Source organism: Phyllobates terribilis, unplaced genomic scaffold (assembly GCF_046119375.1).
Source record: "Phyllobates terribilis strain yellow unplaced genomic scaffold, ASM4611937v1 Scaffold_3__8_contigs__length_932513732, whole genome shotgun sequence".
Lineage (NCBI taxonomy): Eukaryota > Metazoa > Chordata > Amphibia > Anura > Dendrobatidae > Phyllobates > Phyllobates terribilis.
In genome coordinates this window covers 269836231-269854203 of record NW_027362763.1, presented here as the reverse complement: position 1 = coordinate 269854203, position 17973 = coordinate 269836231, and the positions used below count along the sequence as shown (strand labels likewise).

The window sequence follows — 17973 nt, the reverse complement described above, 5'->3', positions numbered from 1 at the left end:
TGAAACCTAGGTGGACCCAAATGGTCTCTTTGGGCCAAATGAGAAGACCAATATAATGAAAGACCTGTGGTTTTGCATTGGGGCCAAGAACACCAAATTACGCCACTGCCTGCTAGCACTTTCCTAACTATAACCTGCAGCAGCATAATTCACCCAATAAAGGGTATCATAAAGACCACCATGCATATTAGATAAAAGTCAGACAATTCAGCCAATTTTGATGTGAGTGCACAACCATCCACTGTGAGTTGGGGTTCTGATGGTCTCCCAAATGATTATGGTAAAGGATATATAGATCAGGCAGTTGGAATTCATGTTGTCTGGATGGGAGATATGCCGATGCCAGATAATTCTGGCAGTGGCTTTCTCATAGAGAATACAGAAACGCCTGGCGGAGCTGAGAGTTCTTGTATATGGTGAAGTCCGGAAAAATAGCTGTCAACAGAAGGATAGTAATTTGGAGTAATTAGCTTATTTCATTACAACCATTAGCTTTAATAAAAAGTCACCACATATCTTTAAGCATTTTTCTAGACAAAAGTTGTTTCATACAGGCACATGTACTGAATTTAGCCTTCCAATAGCACAAGTGTACTCAGCCCATTGCAAATCTAATAAGCTCAGTAAAAAGCCTATATAATACTGCATTACAGCCATTTTACAGGGCCAGCCAATACTGTATATAAGAGGGATCCCGCAATCTTTTATATAGTGGAAGAATGCTTTAAATGGTCTCAATATTACTCCATAAACAGTTCACAACCAAAGATGTAACAACCTATAAAACTTTAAAAAAAACAAAAGCAAATAAGCGACTTGTAATTTTCAATGAACTGAAAGAACGGAGCCTTTGCTTTTATTAGGCTGCCCTATAGTTTACGATATACAAGACTTCAAATCTTGCCTGGCCTAAGAACACTGTGTTTCAAATGCTGGTTCTCTCCAAGTGATTTGTGGATCCAATAAAAATCTATGAGTATTTTTCCCTCTTGTTTCAGAACAAGTGCAATAATGGAAAACATAACACAATCTGAATTATCAGTCAATAAGCAATAGAAAAAGTGAAAAGTAATTATACATCATAAGTAATCTGAAGAATATTTCACCACGAAAATGCTCATCTTTGTAATAATTAATTCAACTTTAATATTAGTTTTGACTACTAGAAGATGCACTATTTTCATTTTATGAACTAGATGAAAGGAAAAAGGGAACATATTAGTGAATGTGTACATAGGTTATAAATGTAACATCTTTGCTGAACAGAAACACGTGCAGCAGAGCTAACTTGTCATTGAATTGCTTTTCTTTTTCACCATGATTACATTTTTCTTTGTATGGTAAATCATCCAGGGTTAACAATTAGTGATGAGCGAGAATGCTCATTACTCGGGATTTACGAGCATGCTCGGGTGTTTTCCGAGTAACTTCGGCGTGTTCGAATGTTATGTTTGAGTCACTGTGTGTGCATGATTTGTGACTGACAGCTTTAATACATTTGAGGAATGCCTGTTTGTTAGGCATTCCTCACATGTATTAAAGCTGTCAAACAGTCGTAAATCATACACACACAGAGACTCAAACATAACATTCGAGCACGCCGCAAATACCCGAGCATGCTCACCGAAAGGATTAGCAGAACACACTAGCTCATCACTAATTTTAATGCTGTTTTCCTTTGTAATAGGCTAGTATGCCTCATGGGTGCATTGTAAAGCTGACTGGGTCTCCAAGGACCCAGTAGCTCTTGCTACCTCATTTCACCCACCAATCAAATGTTCACTGGGTCCGGAGAAGTAAGCACTGTCAGTGTTACTGCATTCCTAATCCATATAGACTGTAAGGTGGCTAATGGATGCATACTGGACGGGAGGTATGTATCACAGAGATGGCTGTCGTCTGTGATGTAACCCGGAGTGTTGCTGTAGTGCATGTAAGCACTAAGAGGACTATTTGGTGCACCTGGGATTATGTTTTGGATAGTTTGAGAGATGGGTGGGTCTTGCTACCCACATACTTCACCTTTAGGTGTGGTTAAGAGTTTAAAAATGGAGTCTTTTGTTTGACACATGGTTCTGTGTTTGGAGGAAGAAGGCCTCCTGTGTGTTGTTGTCTTAAGACTGAGCCATGTACTTGATGCCTACCAGCCTGTGTGACCACAGGACAGGCTAACCTGAGACTTTGCCTAAACACCTGGTCCAGTCACAGCAGCACCAGCAGAAGACCAACAGGCTGTTATTACAGCAGATCCAGCACCACCAGCAGGAGCATCGGCAGCAGATGCAGTTTTTGGCAACCGCCATGCAGGGCAGGATGAGTGCCCCAACCCCTAGTCTGGCTGATGACTCCCACGTCTGGAAGGTGGTAAGACGGGCCTTGCAGAAAATGACCCATGGGGATGATGTGGAAGCCTTTTTGACTGTTTTTGAAAGGGTCATAGAGAGAGAGAAAGTTCCGCCCGAACAGTGGGCAGAGGTACTGGCGCAATACTTGATGGGGGAGCCCCAGAAGGCTTACTTTGATCTAGCTTTGCAGGATGCCAAAGAGTATGGCAAGCTAAAAACTGAGATTCTGGCGTGCTTGGGGGTAACTATGTCTGTCAGGGCACAGCGGGTCCACCGCTGGGCGTATCATCGGGATAAACCCCCCTCGCTCCCAAATGTTTGACCTTTTGCACCTGGTCCAGAAGTGGCTGCAGAGATGGACTGGTTTGTGCATGCCCTTCCGAGGCCAATACAGACTTGGGTTGCCCAGGGTGATCCCTGGAATGCCGATGAACTGATTGGACTGGTTGAGAGATACCAGGGGGTTGAGTGTTCCATGGGAAGGCAGCCCACTCCACACTGGGGGTCCCAAAAGGGGGCAGAGGCCAAAAAGGGGGTGGGGTGTCCAAAGTCCAAAGGGGCGGGGGAGGTAATGCCCAAAATCCCTACAGGTGATGTAATTTGCTGGAGGTGCCACGGAACAGGCCATATAGCCACCCATTGTCCCCTGACCCCTGAGCAGATGGACTGCAGCATAGGACGCCGCTGTTCATACTATGTGTATGCAGCCTGCAGTGTGAACTGTCCATCCAGCAAGGGGCCACAAGAATGTCCCGTGAAGGTAAACGGTTGGCAGTTAATGGGACTGCTAGACTCCGGGAGTCTGGTGACCCTTGTGAGGTCCAAACTTCCTCTCCAACTGATCCCAGGACAAAAGGTTGGCATACGATGCATTCATGGTGACGCTATGGACAACCCCCTGGCCAGAGTGGACATTGAAAGGGCCCACGGCTGTGAGACCCACGAGGTCAGCGTCGTCCAGGACTTGTTGTTGCACCCCATTATTATAGGCTTGGACTTTTGTTTGCTTTGGGATCTGTTGGGGAAGGGTTCAGGGTTTGCTGGCTCGGTAAAGAAACCAGTTAACCCTGAAGAGTTATCACCATACCCAGAGTCAGACGCGTTTTCTTTTTGTGTTCTTGTGGGGGAGGGGGAGATAGTGCCCCCTGAGTCTGACATTCTGGAGTTAGGGGTGACCAGCGAGAATTTTGGGTCTGCCCAATATAGAGACCTAACTCTAAGGGAAGCCTTTTATAATGTCACGGTCATAAATGGGATTGCACAGGATCCAGGGGCTGACACAAGATTTCCCTATTTTATGATGAGTGGGGAGTTGCTGTACTGTGTTTCGAAAGTGAGGGAGGAGCTTGTGGAACAGTTATTGGTGCCGGGGCCCTTTAGACAGAGGGTGTTGGACATGGCCCATTCACATATCTTGGGAGGACATCTGGGTGTGGAAAAAATGCTGGAACGGATCGTGCAGAGGTTCTATTGGCCCGGATGTCACCGAGAGATATTAAAGTATTGCAGGTCCCGCCCTACGTGCCAGTTAACCGCCCCCACCGCTCACTTTCAAAGTCCCCTCGTGCCATTGCCCATTATTGAAGTGCCATTCGAGAGAATTGCTATGGACTTGGTTGGTCCCCTGGTTAAATCTGCTCATGGGCATCAATATATATTGGTCATCCTTGACTATGCCACATGCCATCCTGAAGCGATGTCCCTGAGAAACTCCTCCGCAAAGAGCATAGCCCACGAATTGGTCCACGTTTTTTCTCAAACAGGTTTACCAAAGGAGATCCTGACCAACCAGGGAACACCCTTTATGAGTAAGGTGATGAGGGAGTTATGCAAGGTCCTGAAAATCTCCCAGCTGAGGACTTCAGTGTACCATCCTCAGAAAGATGGCCTTTTGGAAAGGTTTAATAAAATGCTAAAGAGTATGCTGAGGAAGGCCATAGAAAAGAACGGTAAAGACTGGGACTGTCTCCTACCGTATCTGTTGTTCTCTATCCGAGAAATTCCACAGGCCTCTACTGAGTTCTTGCCATTTGAACTCCTGCATGGTCGGCATCCACGGGGTCTCCTTGATATAGCAAAGGAAATCTGGGAAGCCGAAGTCACGCCCCACAGGAGTGTCATCGAGCACATCGCACTAATACAGGAGAGGATGGCGAAGGTAAAAGGACATCTCCTCCAGGCACAAGGAGCTCGGGCCAGGGTCTTCAACCGGTCAGCCAGAGTGAGGCAGTTCAATCCGGGAGACCGAGTCCTTGTGCTAATTCCTTCTGTGGAGAGTAAATTCTTGGCCAAATGGCAAGGGCCATATGAAGTGGTGGAGAAGCTTGATGAAGTGAACAATAAGGTTCATCAACCAGGAAGACGGAAACCATACCAGATCTACCACATCAAGCCATGGCAAGACAGAGAGCCGGTTGAAACTCCGTACTTGCTGGGCAAGCCAGAAGGCGAGGTTGGAGGTGTTGCAATAGCAGAGACACTGTCGAAGGCCCAGAAGCAGAAATGTTGGGAATTAGTGCAGAGGAACAGGGACCTGTTCTCAGAATTGCCGGGTGCACAAAGGTCAAAGAACAAGAGGTTCTGACGGAGCCACATGTGCGCGTGAACTTGAAGCCCTATCAAATTCCTGAGGCCCGACAAGAATTGATTTTCAAGGAGGTGGAGCGTATGTTAAAACTCAGGGTCATTGAAGAATCCAAGAGCGGTTGGTCGAGCCCGATTGTCCTGGCCCCAAAGCCGGACGGTGAATGGAGATTCTGCAATGACTATCGGAAGTTGAATGATGTCTCCAAATTCGAAGCATATTCGATGCCGCGTGTCAATGATCTGATTGAGAGACTTGGGCCAGCAAGGTACATAACCACCTTGGATTTGACAAAGGGATATTGGCAAATCCCCATGTCACAGGGAGCCTAGGAGAAAACTGGGTTTTCTACACCAGACGGATGCTTCCAGCATGTCCGGATGCCGTTTGGACTGCAGGAGGCGCCTGCCATCTTCCAGAGAGCCATGGATCGAATCTTTGCACCCCATAAGAAATACGCCACGGCATACCTGGACAATATTGTTATTTTCCGCCCAGACTGGGAAAGTCATCTGGAAAAGGTCCATGCGGTGTTTGATGCTCTAAGGAAGGCGGGGTTTTCAATAAATCTGAAAAAATATGCCATGGGGAAAGAAGAAGCCAAATACCTGGGCTATGTAGAGGGTAAAGGCGTGCTCAAACCCTAAATCACTAAAGTGGAGGCTATCCAAACTTGGCCGAGACCATTGTCAAAGAAGCAGGTTAGAGTCTTTTTGGGTATCGTGGGATGCTACAGGAGTTTCATCCCAAACTTCGCCATGATGGCCGCACTCCTGACTGACCTCCTTAGGGGGACAAAATCAGCTATGGCCAAGTGGACTACAGAAGTGGAGGCGGCCTTTAAAGAAATGAAAGTGGCTCTGTGTAGACAACCGGTTCTGGTTGCCCTCGACTTCAGGAAAGAATTTATACTCCAAACAGACACCTCAGATGTCGGTTTATGAGCAGTCCTTTCCCAGGAAATACATGGGGAGGAGAACTCTGTATTCTACCTGAGTAGGAAGCTGTTCTCATGCGAGAAAAATTATTCTGTCACAGAGAAGGAGTGTTTGGCCATAAAGTGGGCCATGGACACATTACAGTACTATCTGTTAGGATGAAAATTTAGATTGGTATCTGACCATGCCTCATGGATTAGGGAAAAAAGGGAAAAAATGCTAGGATCACCCACTGGTTTTTAACCCTACAGGATTTCAACTTCCATGTAGAACATAGAGCAGGGAAGCTACATGGTAATGCTGATGCCCTCTCAAGAATCCCCTGTCTAGTAGTAGAAGGTGCCAAGCCCCACGGCTTTAGGCAGAGGGGGGAGGTATGTAAGGTGGCTAAGAGATGCATAGTGGATGGGCGGTATGTATCACAGAGATGGCTGTCCTCTGTGATGTAACTCGGAGTGTTGCGCTAGGGCATGTAAGCACTAAGAGGACTGTTTGGTGCACCTGGGATCGGGTTACGAATAGTTTGAGAGATGGGCAGGTCTTGCTACCCACATACCTCACCTCTGGGTGTGGTTAAGAGTTTAAAAATGGAGTCCGTTGTTTGACACATGGTCCTGTGTTTGAAGGGAGAAGGCCTCCTGTGTGTTGTTGTCTCCAGACTGAGCAGGGTACTGGATGCCCACCAACCTGTGTGACCACAGGACTGTCTAACCAGAGACTTTGCCGAAAGGACTGTTTACTTTGTTTTCCTGCACTAAAGGCTGTTTGTTTTCATTTTGCTTTTGACCGGTTTATGAAGCAAATAAACCGCCATGGATATTTAAGTGAAAATGCTTCCTGTTTGCCTCCCGACGCACCCAAGTGAGTAGAAACCCTACAAAACAAATGCTTTTTCAGCACTGAGTAAAGAAATCAAGAGGGAAAAAATGGTAATAAAATATGCTTATCTTCTCTATGGGAAGTCTGGCTGTGTCTGCAGCCAGCTCTCTATGCTCACAGCTGCACAATCTTGTGCAAGATGCTTGCACTGTACTGGCATTTTAGAACATTAATGCAAAGTAATATGTGTTCTACCCACATATTTCTAGACTATGGGCATGCTAGAAGTAGTTTATTTTATAAAATATCTTCTGTTTATATCCATTCCAACTGCTATCTATTTTTTTGATATGGACTAAAGCACATAGTCAGCAGAATTTTTTTCCGATTAAAATAATGGATAGCAGAAAGAACAGAAACTTGTATTTTGTTTTTACATTACAGTGTATGGGAAATGGATTGTAACGGGTGGTCATGTGTTACGCTTTCCATTTTAAAGAATCCGTAGTGCTTAAAGCATGCGCATTTCTTAAAGTGTAATTATCACTAATCCATGGCTGACTTTTTTATTTAAGAAAACAATTGTCAAGAAGAATTTTCTTATTTTCTCGTGTACTAATGATGTATGAGAGAAATTAAAATGACGGTTACTTTTTAAATCAACCATGAGCTATTTACTCTATTTTTCTATAGGAATAAGGACACTTTGAACTAAATTATTTGGTGTAGTCTTTTAGTACCCGAAACCAGCTCTCATTCTGTATGTTCATTGGCATGTGTTGCATTAATGGGATACATACTTTGCCTTCATTTGCATATATCCTGATTTACCTGGGAGTCCCATGGGTCCAGCTTCCCCCTTTGGTCCAGCCATAGGTGTACAGCAATCACAGCAGTTAAAGAAGAAATCCGCTGTTTCAAGAGTGAAGTTATCAAAAGGGTAAAGGGTGGTGGCAGTTCTGAAATCAGGGTGTAAAGTGGCCAGCTCAGTGGTGGTATCACTTGTCTCAGATAACTCGGTAAAGACAGTCTCCTCTGTTGGTGGCGCAAATGAAGTCTCAAAAGCGTTGGCAACCTCCATATTATAGACTTTTTTAGTGTACTTTACTGGCGGAGTCGTTTTTGCTTCCAAATAAACAGTAGCGACAACAGTTATAAAAGTAGCTGTGGGCCAAGATAAACGTCCCATTTTTGTATCTGTCAAAAAAGAGATAAATACATTATTCATACCAGGTGCCTATATTTTATATTTCTATGGGTTTCTCTTAACAATAAGGTATTATGAAAACTAGATTTAACATGTGTGTACAATATGCAAGGTGTTTGTGCCATTCCCGTCTGTGATCTCCAGCCTGACATTTCCAACTAGGCTGCTTATTGTACTGCAGGATTTATGGCGCTGAGAAGCTAGGCCGATGTAGACAAATGTGTCGAGTTAGAATTACAGTAATGCTGAAAATGTACCGAATCCTACCATTAAACCCCTCTCTGAAAGACTGCTTCTAATCTGCAGATGAGAAAAGAAAACTACATGGGAGGGAATAAAATCTCACCAGAGTATAAACACTTAGCGTAAGCAATAATATCTATAAAGTTTGCTCTGAATTTTTATACACTATATACTGTATACGATAATGTGAAATTGTTAGTTTGACAGAAAAAAGAACATGACTTTTCTTTCTCATCTGACATAATGCATGAGACCACACTGTACTCTTTATACAAACAGTGAAGAGTAGAGGGAACATTTTCCTGAAAATGCCATATAGGCAAAATCAGCATTTTCGGAGTTCAGCATTTTTATCGATATAATGTAAAGTCAGTTGACACCGTCAACAACTAATATCCTTGTTCCACCTTCTATGCCATGTTTATAAAGACAGATTATAACTAGTGATGAGCGAGCACTAAAATGCTCGGGTACTCATTGCTCGGGTTGAGCAAATTGGAATGCTCGGGTGCTCGATAGAGATGAGCGTTGTTCTACTCGAACTGTTCGCCAATCTCAAATTCGAGCTGTTTTGGGCGGTGTTCGAGCCGTTCGGCGAACACGAACAATTTGAGAAAAATTCGGCTGTTCGAGGTTATGTTCGATAACTGTTCGTGCACCAAAATCATAACTGGATTTTTTCTCAGTAATGATGAAAATTAATGTTAATACGCAGTTTGAGTGTACAGCGGGGTGGGGGGAGGGGCAGGGCATGGATCTCTGCAGGAACAATGAAGATCTCCATTTTTTTTTTCTCTTTCCCGCATTTACAGTGGGGATGTGCAATCTGTCAGCCTATCAGCAGCGCACACACGGATCGAAGTGCTTTTTTTCACACAAGCAAGGGCATGTGTCATTGGCAGTGTATGTCACATGTCCTTGCCCTATAAGACCAAGCCATTTTCCCCGTCGCCACCATTTTCTCACTGCTGCAGCTGCGTGTTAGACGGCACCGCTGTTGCTGTGTGCGCTATACCTTGTTAATTTCAAGCCAATTTTCGCACAAATCTACAGATAGCTTGGGAGTAGGGAATAGTTGTGATTGCAGTCCTTTTAAGGACTAGGTTACAGCATTTCCTACGACTTTTATCAGGCAGGTCTGTGCTCTTAAATAGATAGATTGTGGGAGTAAAGACTAATTGTAATTGGAGTCCTTTTCAGGACTAGGTTACATCAGTTCCTATCAGTTTTTGCCAGGCAGGTCTGTGCCAGTGCTGTGCAAGTTTTTTTCACAGCATTTGGCTGAATCTAGCAAAGCTAATCCTTTTTGGCCTATTGCAGAGTGTGTTAGTCAGTGGAGTAGCCTATCTGTGTTGCAAGATATACCACCTGTGTATAGAATACCAATTTTTTTACTGCACCTAGTGAAGTAAAATCTTTTGGGCATAGCATCATTCTATTAGTTCATCTATACTGACCTCCATCAGGTTGCAAATTGAATATAATTTTTTTCTGCATCTAGCTCTGAAAAAATATTGGGCTTCTAGCAGTGTGTGGGACTTGTTGTATTAGTCCATCTATACTGACCTCCATCAGGTTGCAAACTGCATATATTTTTTTCTTCATCTACCTCTGAAAAAATATTGGGCTTCTAGCTGTGTGTGGGACTTGTTCTATTAATCCATCTATACAGACCTCCATCAGGTTGCAAACTGAATATATTTTTTTCTGCATCTACCTCTGAAAAAATATTGGGCTTCTAGCTGTGTGTGGGACTTGTTGTATTAGTCCATCTATACTGACCTCCATCAGGTTGCAAACTGAATATATTTTTTTCTGCATCTACCTCTGAAAAAATATTTGGCTTCTAGCTGTGTGTGGGACTTGTTCTATTAATCCATCTATACAGACCTCCATCAGGTTGCAAACTGAATATATTTTTTTCTGCATCTACCTCTGAAAAAATATTGGACTTCTAGCTGTGTGTGGGACTTGTTCTATTAATCCATCTATACAGACCTCCATCAGGTTGCAAACTGAATATATTTTTTTCTGCATCTACCTCTGAAAAAATATTGGGCTTCTAGCTGTGTGTGGGACTTGTTGTATTAGTCCATCTATACTGACCTCCATCAGGTTGCAAACTGAATATATTTTTTTCTGCATCTACCTCTGAAAAAATATTGGGCTTCTAGCTGTGTGTGGGACTTGTTCTATTAATCCATCTATACAGACCTCCATCAGGTTGCAAACTGAATATATTTTTTTCTGCATCTAGCTCTGAAAAAATATTTGGCCTTCTAGCAGTGTGTGGGACTTTCTCTATTAATCCATCTATACTGACCTCCATCAGGTTGCAAATTGAATATAATTTTTTTCTGCATCTAACCCAGCCAATAGTTTTGGCCTAATACCACAGTTTGGCCACTCAGCTCTGCTCGGTTCCCATCCATTGTTTTTTTGTGCAAACAACTCCAGAGTTGTTAATTAGTTAACCACCAAAATGAGTGAAAAAAGGCCTGCTGCTGGTGGAAAGGGGAATAGGCGTGTTGGGAAGGGGAAAAAAGGTTGTGTCCGTGGGGTAGGTGTTAAAGCAACAGTAACATCTGCAGAAGAAAGACCATCTTCCAGCCAAACTAAAATGTCTACTTCTTTTAGCGGACAATGTGATAAGATCCCTTTCTTACGGCCACGCCAATCGCTACAAATTCCAGATGAGGCACAAAAACAGCAGGTGCTTCAACGGATATCAAGTGCTCCTTTAAGTGGGCTCTCCTCCACATCAACTTCAACATCACAAATACTCCAGTCCTCAAAGGTGTCACCCCAATCGCACTTGCTTCCTCACAGCTCCCAAATCTCCAGCTGCCCGTCTGAGTATGAGGTAGAACAGATGGTTGAGTCTGCAGAGCTGTTTACTCATACTATAGCCTGGGAATCAGAGGTCGACTCCAGCGCTTCTGTGAATCCAGACGAGGAAATGATCTGCACTGATGCCCAGAATCTTTATGAGTCGGATCCAGGACCAGACGCAGAAGGTTCTGACCATAATGTAGACCCTCATTCCCAAACTGTAACTCCTGTTGGTGGAGACAATGAGGAAGACGATGATAAGACTCAAATACCTGATTGGAGCGACAACTTTAGTTTTTTGTCAGGGCAGGAACAGGTTGGCTCTGAGGACGACGGGTGTGATAACGCACAGGGTGATGATGATGAGGTTGGAGATCCCACTTACTGTCAACCCACAGTCAGCCAAGAGATGAGGTCAGCAGAGGAGGTGGAGGAAGATGCTAGTGACGACGAGGTCAGGTTGCGCCTTCCTGGACAGAGACGTAGTACTGGAAGCACGTCAACAACTGCATCCTCAAACACAACTCTGCCTCTCACCACAAGTCGTGGTGGCTCTTCAGGTCGCATGGGTGCTAAGCCTTGCATAGCCTGGGCATTTTTTCAGATCGATAAAGATGACCCAACTCGTGTTATCTGTAACATTTGTCAGCAAAAGCTAAGTAGAGGCCAAAAAATACATAGTTTGAGTACTTCATGCATGAACCGGCACATGGACATGAAGCATAAGTTGCAGTGGGAAGCTCAGTGTGCTACAATGCGGCCTAGCCGGCCGGGCCAACCACCGTCTGCCATATCTTGTGCATCCGCGGCCTCTTCATCCTCTGTGACTGGGGGGACAGCAGTCACACCTGTTTTGGGGCGCAGACCTGCCACCTCTTTACCCGCAACAGCCAGCGTGATTGGCAGGTCATCATTTTCTTTGGAGGTGGTAACACCAGCTGGTGTTGAGCGCTGTCCGACATCGATAGCACCACCTTTGGATCAAGGCAACCTAACATGTCCGCCTGCATCTTCCTCACAGACCGGCAGTTTGCCGGGGACACCCTTATCAACCCCGTCTAAGCACAATAGCCAGCCCTCGGTCCCTCAGATGTGGACAAGTAAAAGACCATTTCCTCCTAGCCATGAGAAAGCTAAGAGGTTGAATTTCACCATCTGCAAGTTCTTGGCTACAGAAATGCTGCCTTTCCGCCTGGTGGACACAGAGGATTTTCGAGACCTTATGTCCGTCGCAGTGCCCCAGTACCAGATTCCCAGTCGGCACTACTTCTCAAAGAAAGGTGTGCCTGCGCTGCACCAGCATGTCGCACACAACATCACCGCTTCTTTGAGAAACTCTGTGTGTGAAAGGGTGCATTTCACCACAGACACTTGGACGAGTAGGCATGGACAGGGGCGTTACATGTCGCTGACTGGGCACTGGGTAACTATGGTGACAGCAGGACAAGGGGCTGCTGTCCAAGTCTTGCCGTCCCCACGAGTTGTGCGTCAATCCTCTTTATGTCAAAGCTCCTCCACTGCTTCTGCCTCCTCAACCTCCTCTCGGTCTTCCACCTGCACCCAAAGCCTGTCTGGTCATGCCACAAGCTTTCTAACTGCGCAGAAGGGATCCTGCACACCTCCTTACTATGCTGGCAGTAGGGCTCAACGTCATCAGGCGGTTTTTACATTGAAATGTCTGGGAAATGTGAGTCACACAGCTGAGGAGTTGTGGTCAGCTCTGGAGAACCAATTTCATGAATGGTTGTCTCCACTGGACCTGAAACCAGGGAAGGCCGTGTGCGACAATGCTGCAAACCTGGGTGCGGCCCTTCGCCGGGGCAATGTCACACACGTGCCTTGTATGGCTCATGTGTTGAACCTGGTTGTCCAGCAATTTTTAGCCCACTATCCCAGACTAGATGGCCTTCTGCAGAGGGCACGGTCGCTGTGTGCTCACTTTCGCCATTCGCATCCCGCAGCTCAGCGATTTACATCTCTACAGAAGTCGTTGGGCCTGCCACTTCACCGGCTAAAATGCGATGTGCCTACCCGGTGGAATTCAACTCTGCACATGTTGCAGCGACTGTGGCAGCACCGACAAGCCCTGGTGCAATACGTTCTGACGTATAGCCTGGGCCAACGAGATCCAGAGGTGGGGCAAATCACGCTGGAGGAGTGGTCTCAGATCAGGGACCTATGCACCCTTCTGCACAGTTTTGAAATGGCGACGAAGATGTTTAGTGCTGACGATGCCATTATCAGCATGACTATTCCGGTGATTTACATGCTGGAGCACATGTTAAACAGAATTCGGAGTCAGGTGGTGGCACAAGAGGAGGTGGAGGAAGTAGAGGAGGAGGAGTTGTATGCGGTAGGGCTAACATCTGCAAGGTCCAGACGGTCGGCAGCACCAAGGCGACAGGCATGTGAGGGTGGGGGAGATGGTTTTACCAGGGCGCATGGTAGCAGCCAAACTAGTGAGGAAGGTGCAGGAGCCCAGGAAGAAGTGGAGGACGAACTGATGGAAGACTCATCAGATGAGGGAGACCTTGATCACATTTCTGTTGTGCGAGGTTGGGGGGAGAGGACAGAGGAAGGAAGCATGATTGTTACCTCGCCACCAACACAACAGGGACTTGGTGCTCCTGGATGCGCAACACACATGAGTGCCTTCTTGCTGCACTACCTGCAACATGACCCTCAAATTGTGAGAATTAGAAATAATCCTGACTACTGGGTTGCCACACTGTTAGATCCCCGGTACAAAAGTAAATTTGCAGAAATTATTCCTGCCATAGAAAGGGATGCACGCATGCAGGAGTATCAGCAGAGACTGTTGCAGAATCTTACATGTGCTTTTCCACAAAATACCAGTGGTGCACGTAGTGAATCTCACAGTTCCAACTTGCCAACCGTGGGACCGTCAAGTGTTCAGCACTCAAACCGTAACAGAACCACAGTATCTGCTGGTAACATCAATTTTGCGGAATCATTTCACCACTTTTTTAGCCCATCCTTTGCAAGGCCACAGGAGACAAGAAGTCTGACACATAGTCAACGCCTAGAGACGATGGTACAGGAGTATCTCCAAGTAAACATTGAAGCCACGACTGTGTCACTGGACCCTTGCTCTTTTTGGGCTTCCAATCTGGATAAATGGCCGGAGCTAGCCACTTACGCCTTGGAGATCTTGTCATGCCCCGCAGCCAGCGTTCTGTCTGAACGTGTGTTCAGCGCTGCTGGTGGTGTGCTGACAGATAAGCGCACGCGGCTCTCCACTGATAATGTAGACAGACTCACGTTCATAAAGATGAACAAATCATGGATCCAAAACGACTTTTCTACCCCTGTGTCATCCTGGGGAGAGTAAAAGCTTGATGATTGGTTAAAATCACCCTACCAACCGTTTTAAGCTTTCAAATTACTAATCATGTTTATCTGTATCTTGGCTGGAAAATAATTTGGGCTTTGTAGCAGTGTGCAGCACTGATTCTATTAGGCCATCTATAATAAGCTCCACCAGATTTAAAATTACTAATCATGTTTATCTGTATCTTGACTGGAAAATAATTTGGGCTTTGTAGCAGTGTGCAGCACTGATCCTATTAGGCCATCTATACTAAAGCTTCACCAGATTTAAAATTAATAATAATTTTTAGCTGTATCTAGCCCGGAAAATAATTTTGGGGCTCCGAGATGCGCAAGACACATAAGTGCCTTCTTGCTGCACTACCTGCAGCATGACCCTCATATTGTCAGAATTCGAAGTAATCATGACTACTGGGTTGCAACACTCTTAGATCCCCCAAAATTTCGATCAACCTTTTCATTTTAATAAAGACCAAAAAAATGGTCATTTTTGAAATTATAAGCATTAGCAGGTTGTTAGAAACTGAAATCAAACAGTTTTCAACTCAAAACTTTATTCTAGGTGATGTTACATTTTCACATAGGACCCCTTGTTCGAAAGCAGCTTCTGAACTCTCTCGTCCATTGAATTTGTCAGGTTTTGGATGGTTTCTGCTTCAATTGTTTTGCATGAGGACAGAATACCCTCCCAGAGCTGTTGCTTAGATGTGAACTGCTTCCCGCCATCATAGACACTCCTTTTAATGATGCTCCAAAGGTTCTGAATGGGGTAGAGGTCAGGGGAGCATGGGGGTCACACCATAAGTTTGTCCCCTTTTATGCCCATATCAGCCAGAGATGCAGATGTTTTATGTGCAGCATGAGATGGTGCATTATCATGCAGAAAAATGATCTTGCTGTGAAATACACGGTTCTTCTTCTTGAACCATGGCAGGAAGTGCTCTTTGAGAAAATCCACATACATTATGGAGTTCATCTTTAGCGCCTTCAGGGATCCTAAAGGGGCCGACAATCTCTCTCCCCATGATTCCAGCCCAAAACATTACTCCACCTCCTCCTTGTTGGCGCTGTAGCCGTGTTTGCGTGGGGTGTCCATCAACCAGCCATCCTCCACTCCATCCATCTGGACCATCGAGCACTGCACGGCACTCATCCGTGAACAAAACAGTTTTGAAATCAGTCTTCATGCAATGTTTGGCCCACTGGAGCCGTTTCTGCTTGTGTGAAGTGGATAGAGGAGGTCGACAGGATGGCGTATGCACAGCTGCAAACCTCTGAAGGACCCTGCATCTTGTTGTTCGGGGGACGTTGGAGGCACAAGCAGCTTCAAAAACTTGTCTGCTGCTATGACAAGGCTTTTTTGCCGCTGCTCTTTCAACCTGACGTAATTGCCTGTAGGAAAGAGTCCTCAATTTGCCCTTATCAGCACGCACACGTGTGTACTGTGAATCAGCTACATACTTCTTGATTGCCAAGACACTTCATCCTGATCATCGCACAATGTTGATTGTAGTCATGCCTTGACCTAAACACTCCACAATTTGTTGCTTCTCAGCAGCCGACACATCCTTTTTCTTTCCCATTTTGGCAGAAAATGTAGGCTGCTTAATAATGTGAGACAGCCTTCTTAAGTAGTCTTGCCTTTCATTGGACACACCTGCCAAACTAATTAGCACAGGTGTCTGCAATTGCTTACAGTGATATAAAGAGCCCTGACACACATCACCATCAATGAGTTTAACTGACAAACAAACAAATTCTTCCCTTATCACTCCTAAACACTTTTTGCATAATAATTTGGAACACAGTGTACATGTGCTTTTCCACAAAACACCAGTGGTTCACGTAGTGAATCTTACAGTTCTAACTTGCCAACCGTGGTCTGTATGGAGTTGTTCAATAAAGGGCCCAAAATTAAGATAACATAGATGGGAGAGGTCTCTATGAATAGGAATTCCTAAGTATTTGATACCCTGTGAGGGCCAGGCAAAGGGAAAGTTAGACTGGATGGAATCCTATATGGATTTGGGGAGGGAGACATCGAGGGCCTCAGACTTCGCTGCATTGATTTTAAAATTTGACCATGTAACAAAGTGATCTATTTCAGCCATAACAGCATGGATGGATATATGTGATTGAGTGATATATACTAGGACATCATCAGCAAATAGAGAGCACTTGTACTCGGTGCCTCCCACCTCAATCCACCTAATATTGGGGTTATGGCGAATTGATGAGAGCAGGTGCTCCGTCACTAGGATGTATAAGAGAGGGGACAGAGAACATCCCTGCCTTGTCCCATTGGTGATTGTGAAAGGTGATGAAAATGTTCTGACGCGCCCCCTGGGCCTTGGGACACCTGGAGCCGGACCCTTTTTGGTGGATGCTGGTGGTTGTAGTCTCCGTGGCGGCAACCCGGTTCCGTGGCTCAGGGCGGTCAAACCAGTGGCGGAACTATTTATGTGGTTTTGATGTTTAAATGTCCGACTACGCCACCCGTGGATTGCGGTCAGAGTGAACCGCCGCTCCAGGGCAGACCGCTGAGGCTGGTGTTGTGGGTGCAGCAGAGCGTAGCATAACTCCCCACGGGAGGAGTATAGCCTCAGGGCAGTGTATGCGGAGGATGGGGGTGATGGTGCAGGGCAGCAGCAGTAACGACACGGAGTCAGTGATGCAGTCCAGGGCCTTTACTCACAGTTCTTATTATCCAGACCACGTCTGCAGGTAACGGCTGCCCACGTCGTACTGTGCTCACCAGGTGAGGGGCTCAGACAACTCCCAGATAACTTTGGAGTCCTTCACAGGAGCCCCTTTGTGTGTCCTTTGTCTGGCCTTTCTTACCAACCCTTCTGTCCGGCTGCCTCGGGCCTCCTCTTGGTAAACTTGGCGCCAGTTTCCCTGACCCTATGTGGTGCCTTCCTAGCGGGTGTAGCGAGGGGCTGCGCCACATAAAATGTCACAGCCTCCTGTTTCTAGCTGAGGGTCGTTTCCTGCCTCCACTAGTTTCGGGGACCGGTCTCCCCCTTTGGCCTGACCCCTCCACGCAGGTGGATTCGGGCGTGCGGTGGCGACTCGCCCGTCCGCACCCCTGAGATCCCTTCGTTCCTCGTTCCTGGAGCCTTCTCCGCTCCTCTTCCTTCCTTCTCCCTCTTCCAGGCCTGGGCCTCTGTTACTAGGCCCGCCTCCGGAGCAGAGCTCATGCAGAGCCCCTGCTCCCTGCCACTTCTGCTCAGACTTCTCTGCACTGAACTAAGATGGTGCCCACCTTTTATACTCCCTTCTCAATGCACCCAGGAACTGCTTCCTCCCTGCTCCTGCACTACAGGGTTCCCCATCCTCAGTGTTCCCTCCCCCCACTCCAGCCAGGGACAGGGACTGTCGTGCCCATCTCAGGGGCATATTGGTCGCCCTGCCCCACGGCAATGTGGTGTAATGCATGCAGGTGTCGGGTCCTGATCCACACTACATCCTTACCTGAGAGTGAGATATCACACCTCTGGGTGAGGTGCAATACCTCTGTAGCAACCGAGCCCTCAGGGTGCTACAGTTCCATTTATCTTCAGCCTAGGTGACGTATTGCGATACAGGGCCGTGATTTTGGCTATAAAAGGGTCCCCTAGACCCCTACCCCAAGCTTTTTAAGAGAATCATATA

The 17973-nt window shown here is 46.1% G+C and overlaps 1 protein-coding gene across 1 annotated transcript in view; it reads right to left on the bottom strand.

Moving 5' to 3' along the window:
* Positions 1–7877, bottom strand: part of OTOL1 (otolin 1) — a 35397-nt gene extending 27520 nt beyond the window's left edge. The window contains exon 1 of the mRNA XM_073674816.1: positions 7518–7877. Coding sequence (XP_073530917.1) covers positions 7518–7875 — 358 coding nt within the window. The 5' untranslated portion in view covers positions 7876–7877. The remainder of the gene's footprint in view (positions 1–7517) is intronic.
* Positions 7878–17973: the final 10096 nt, after the last annotated feature.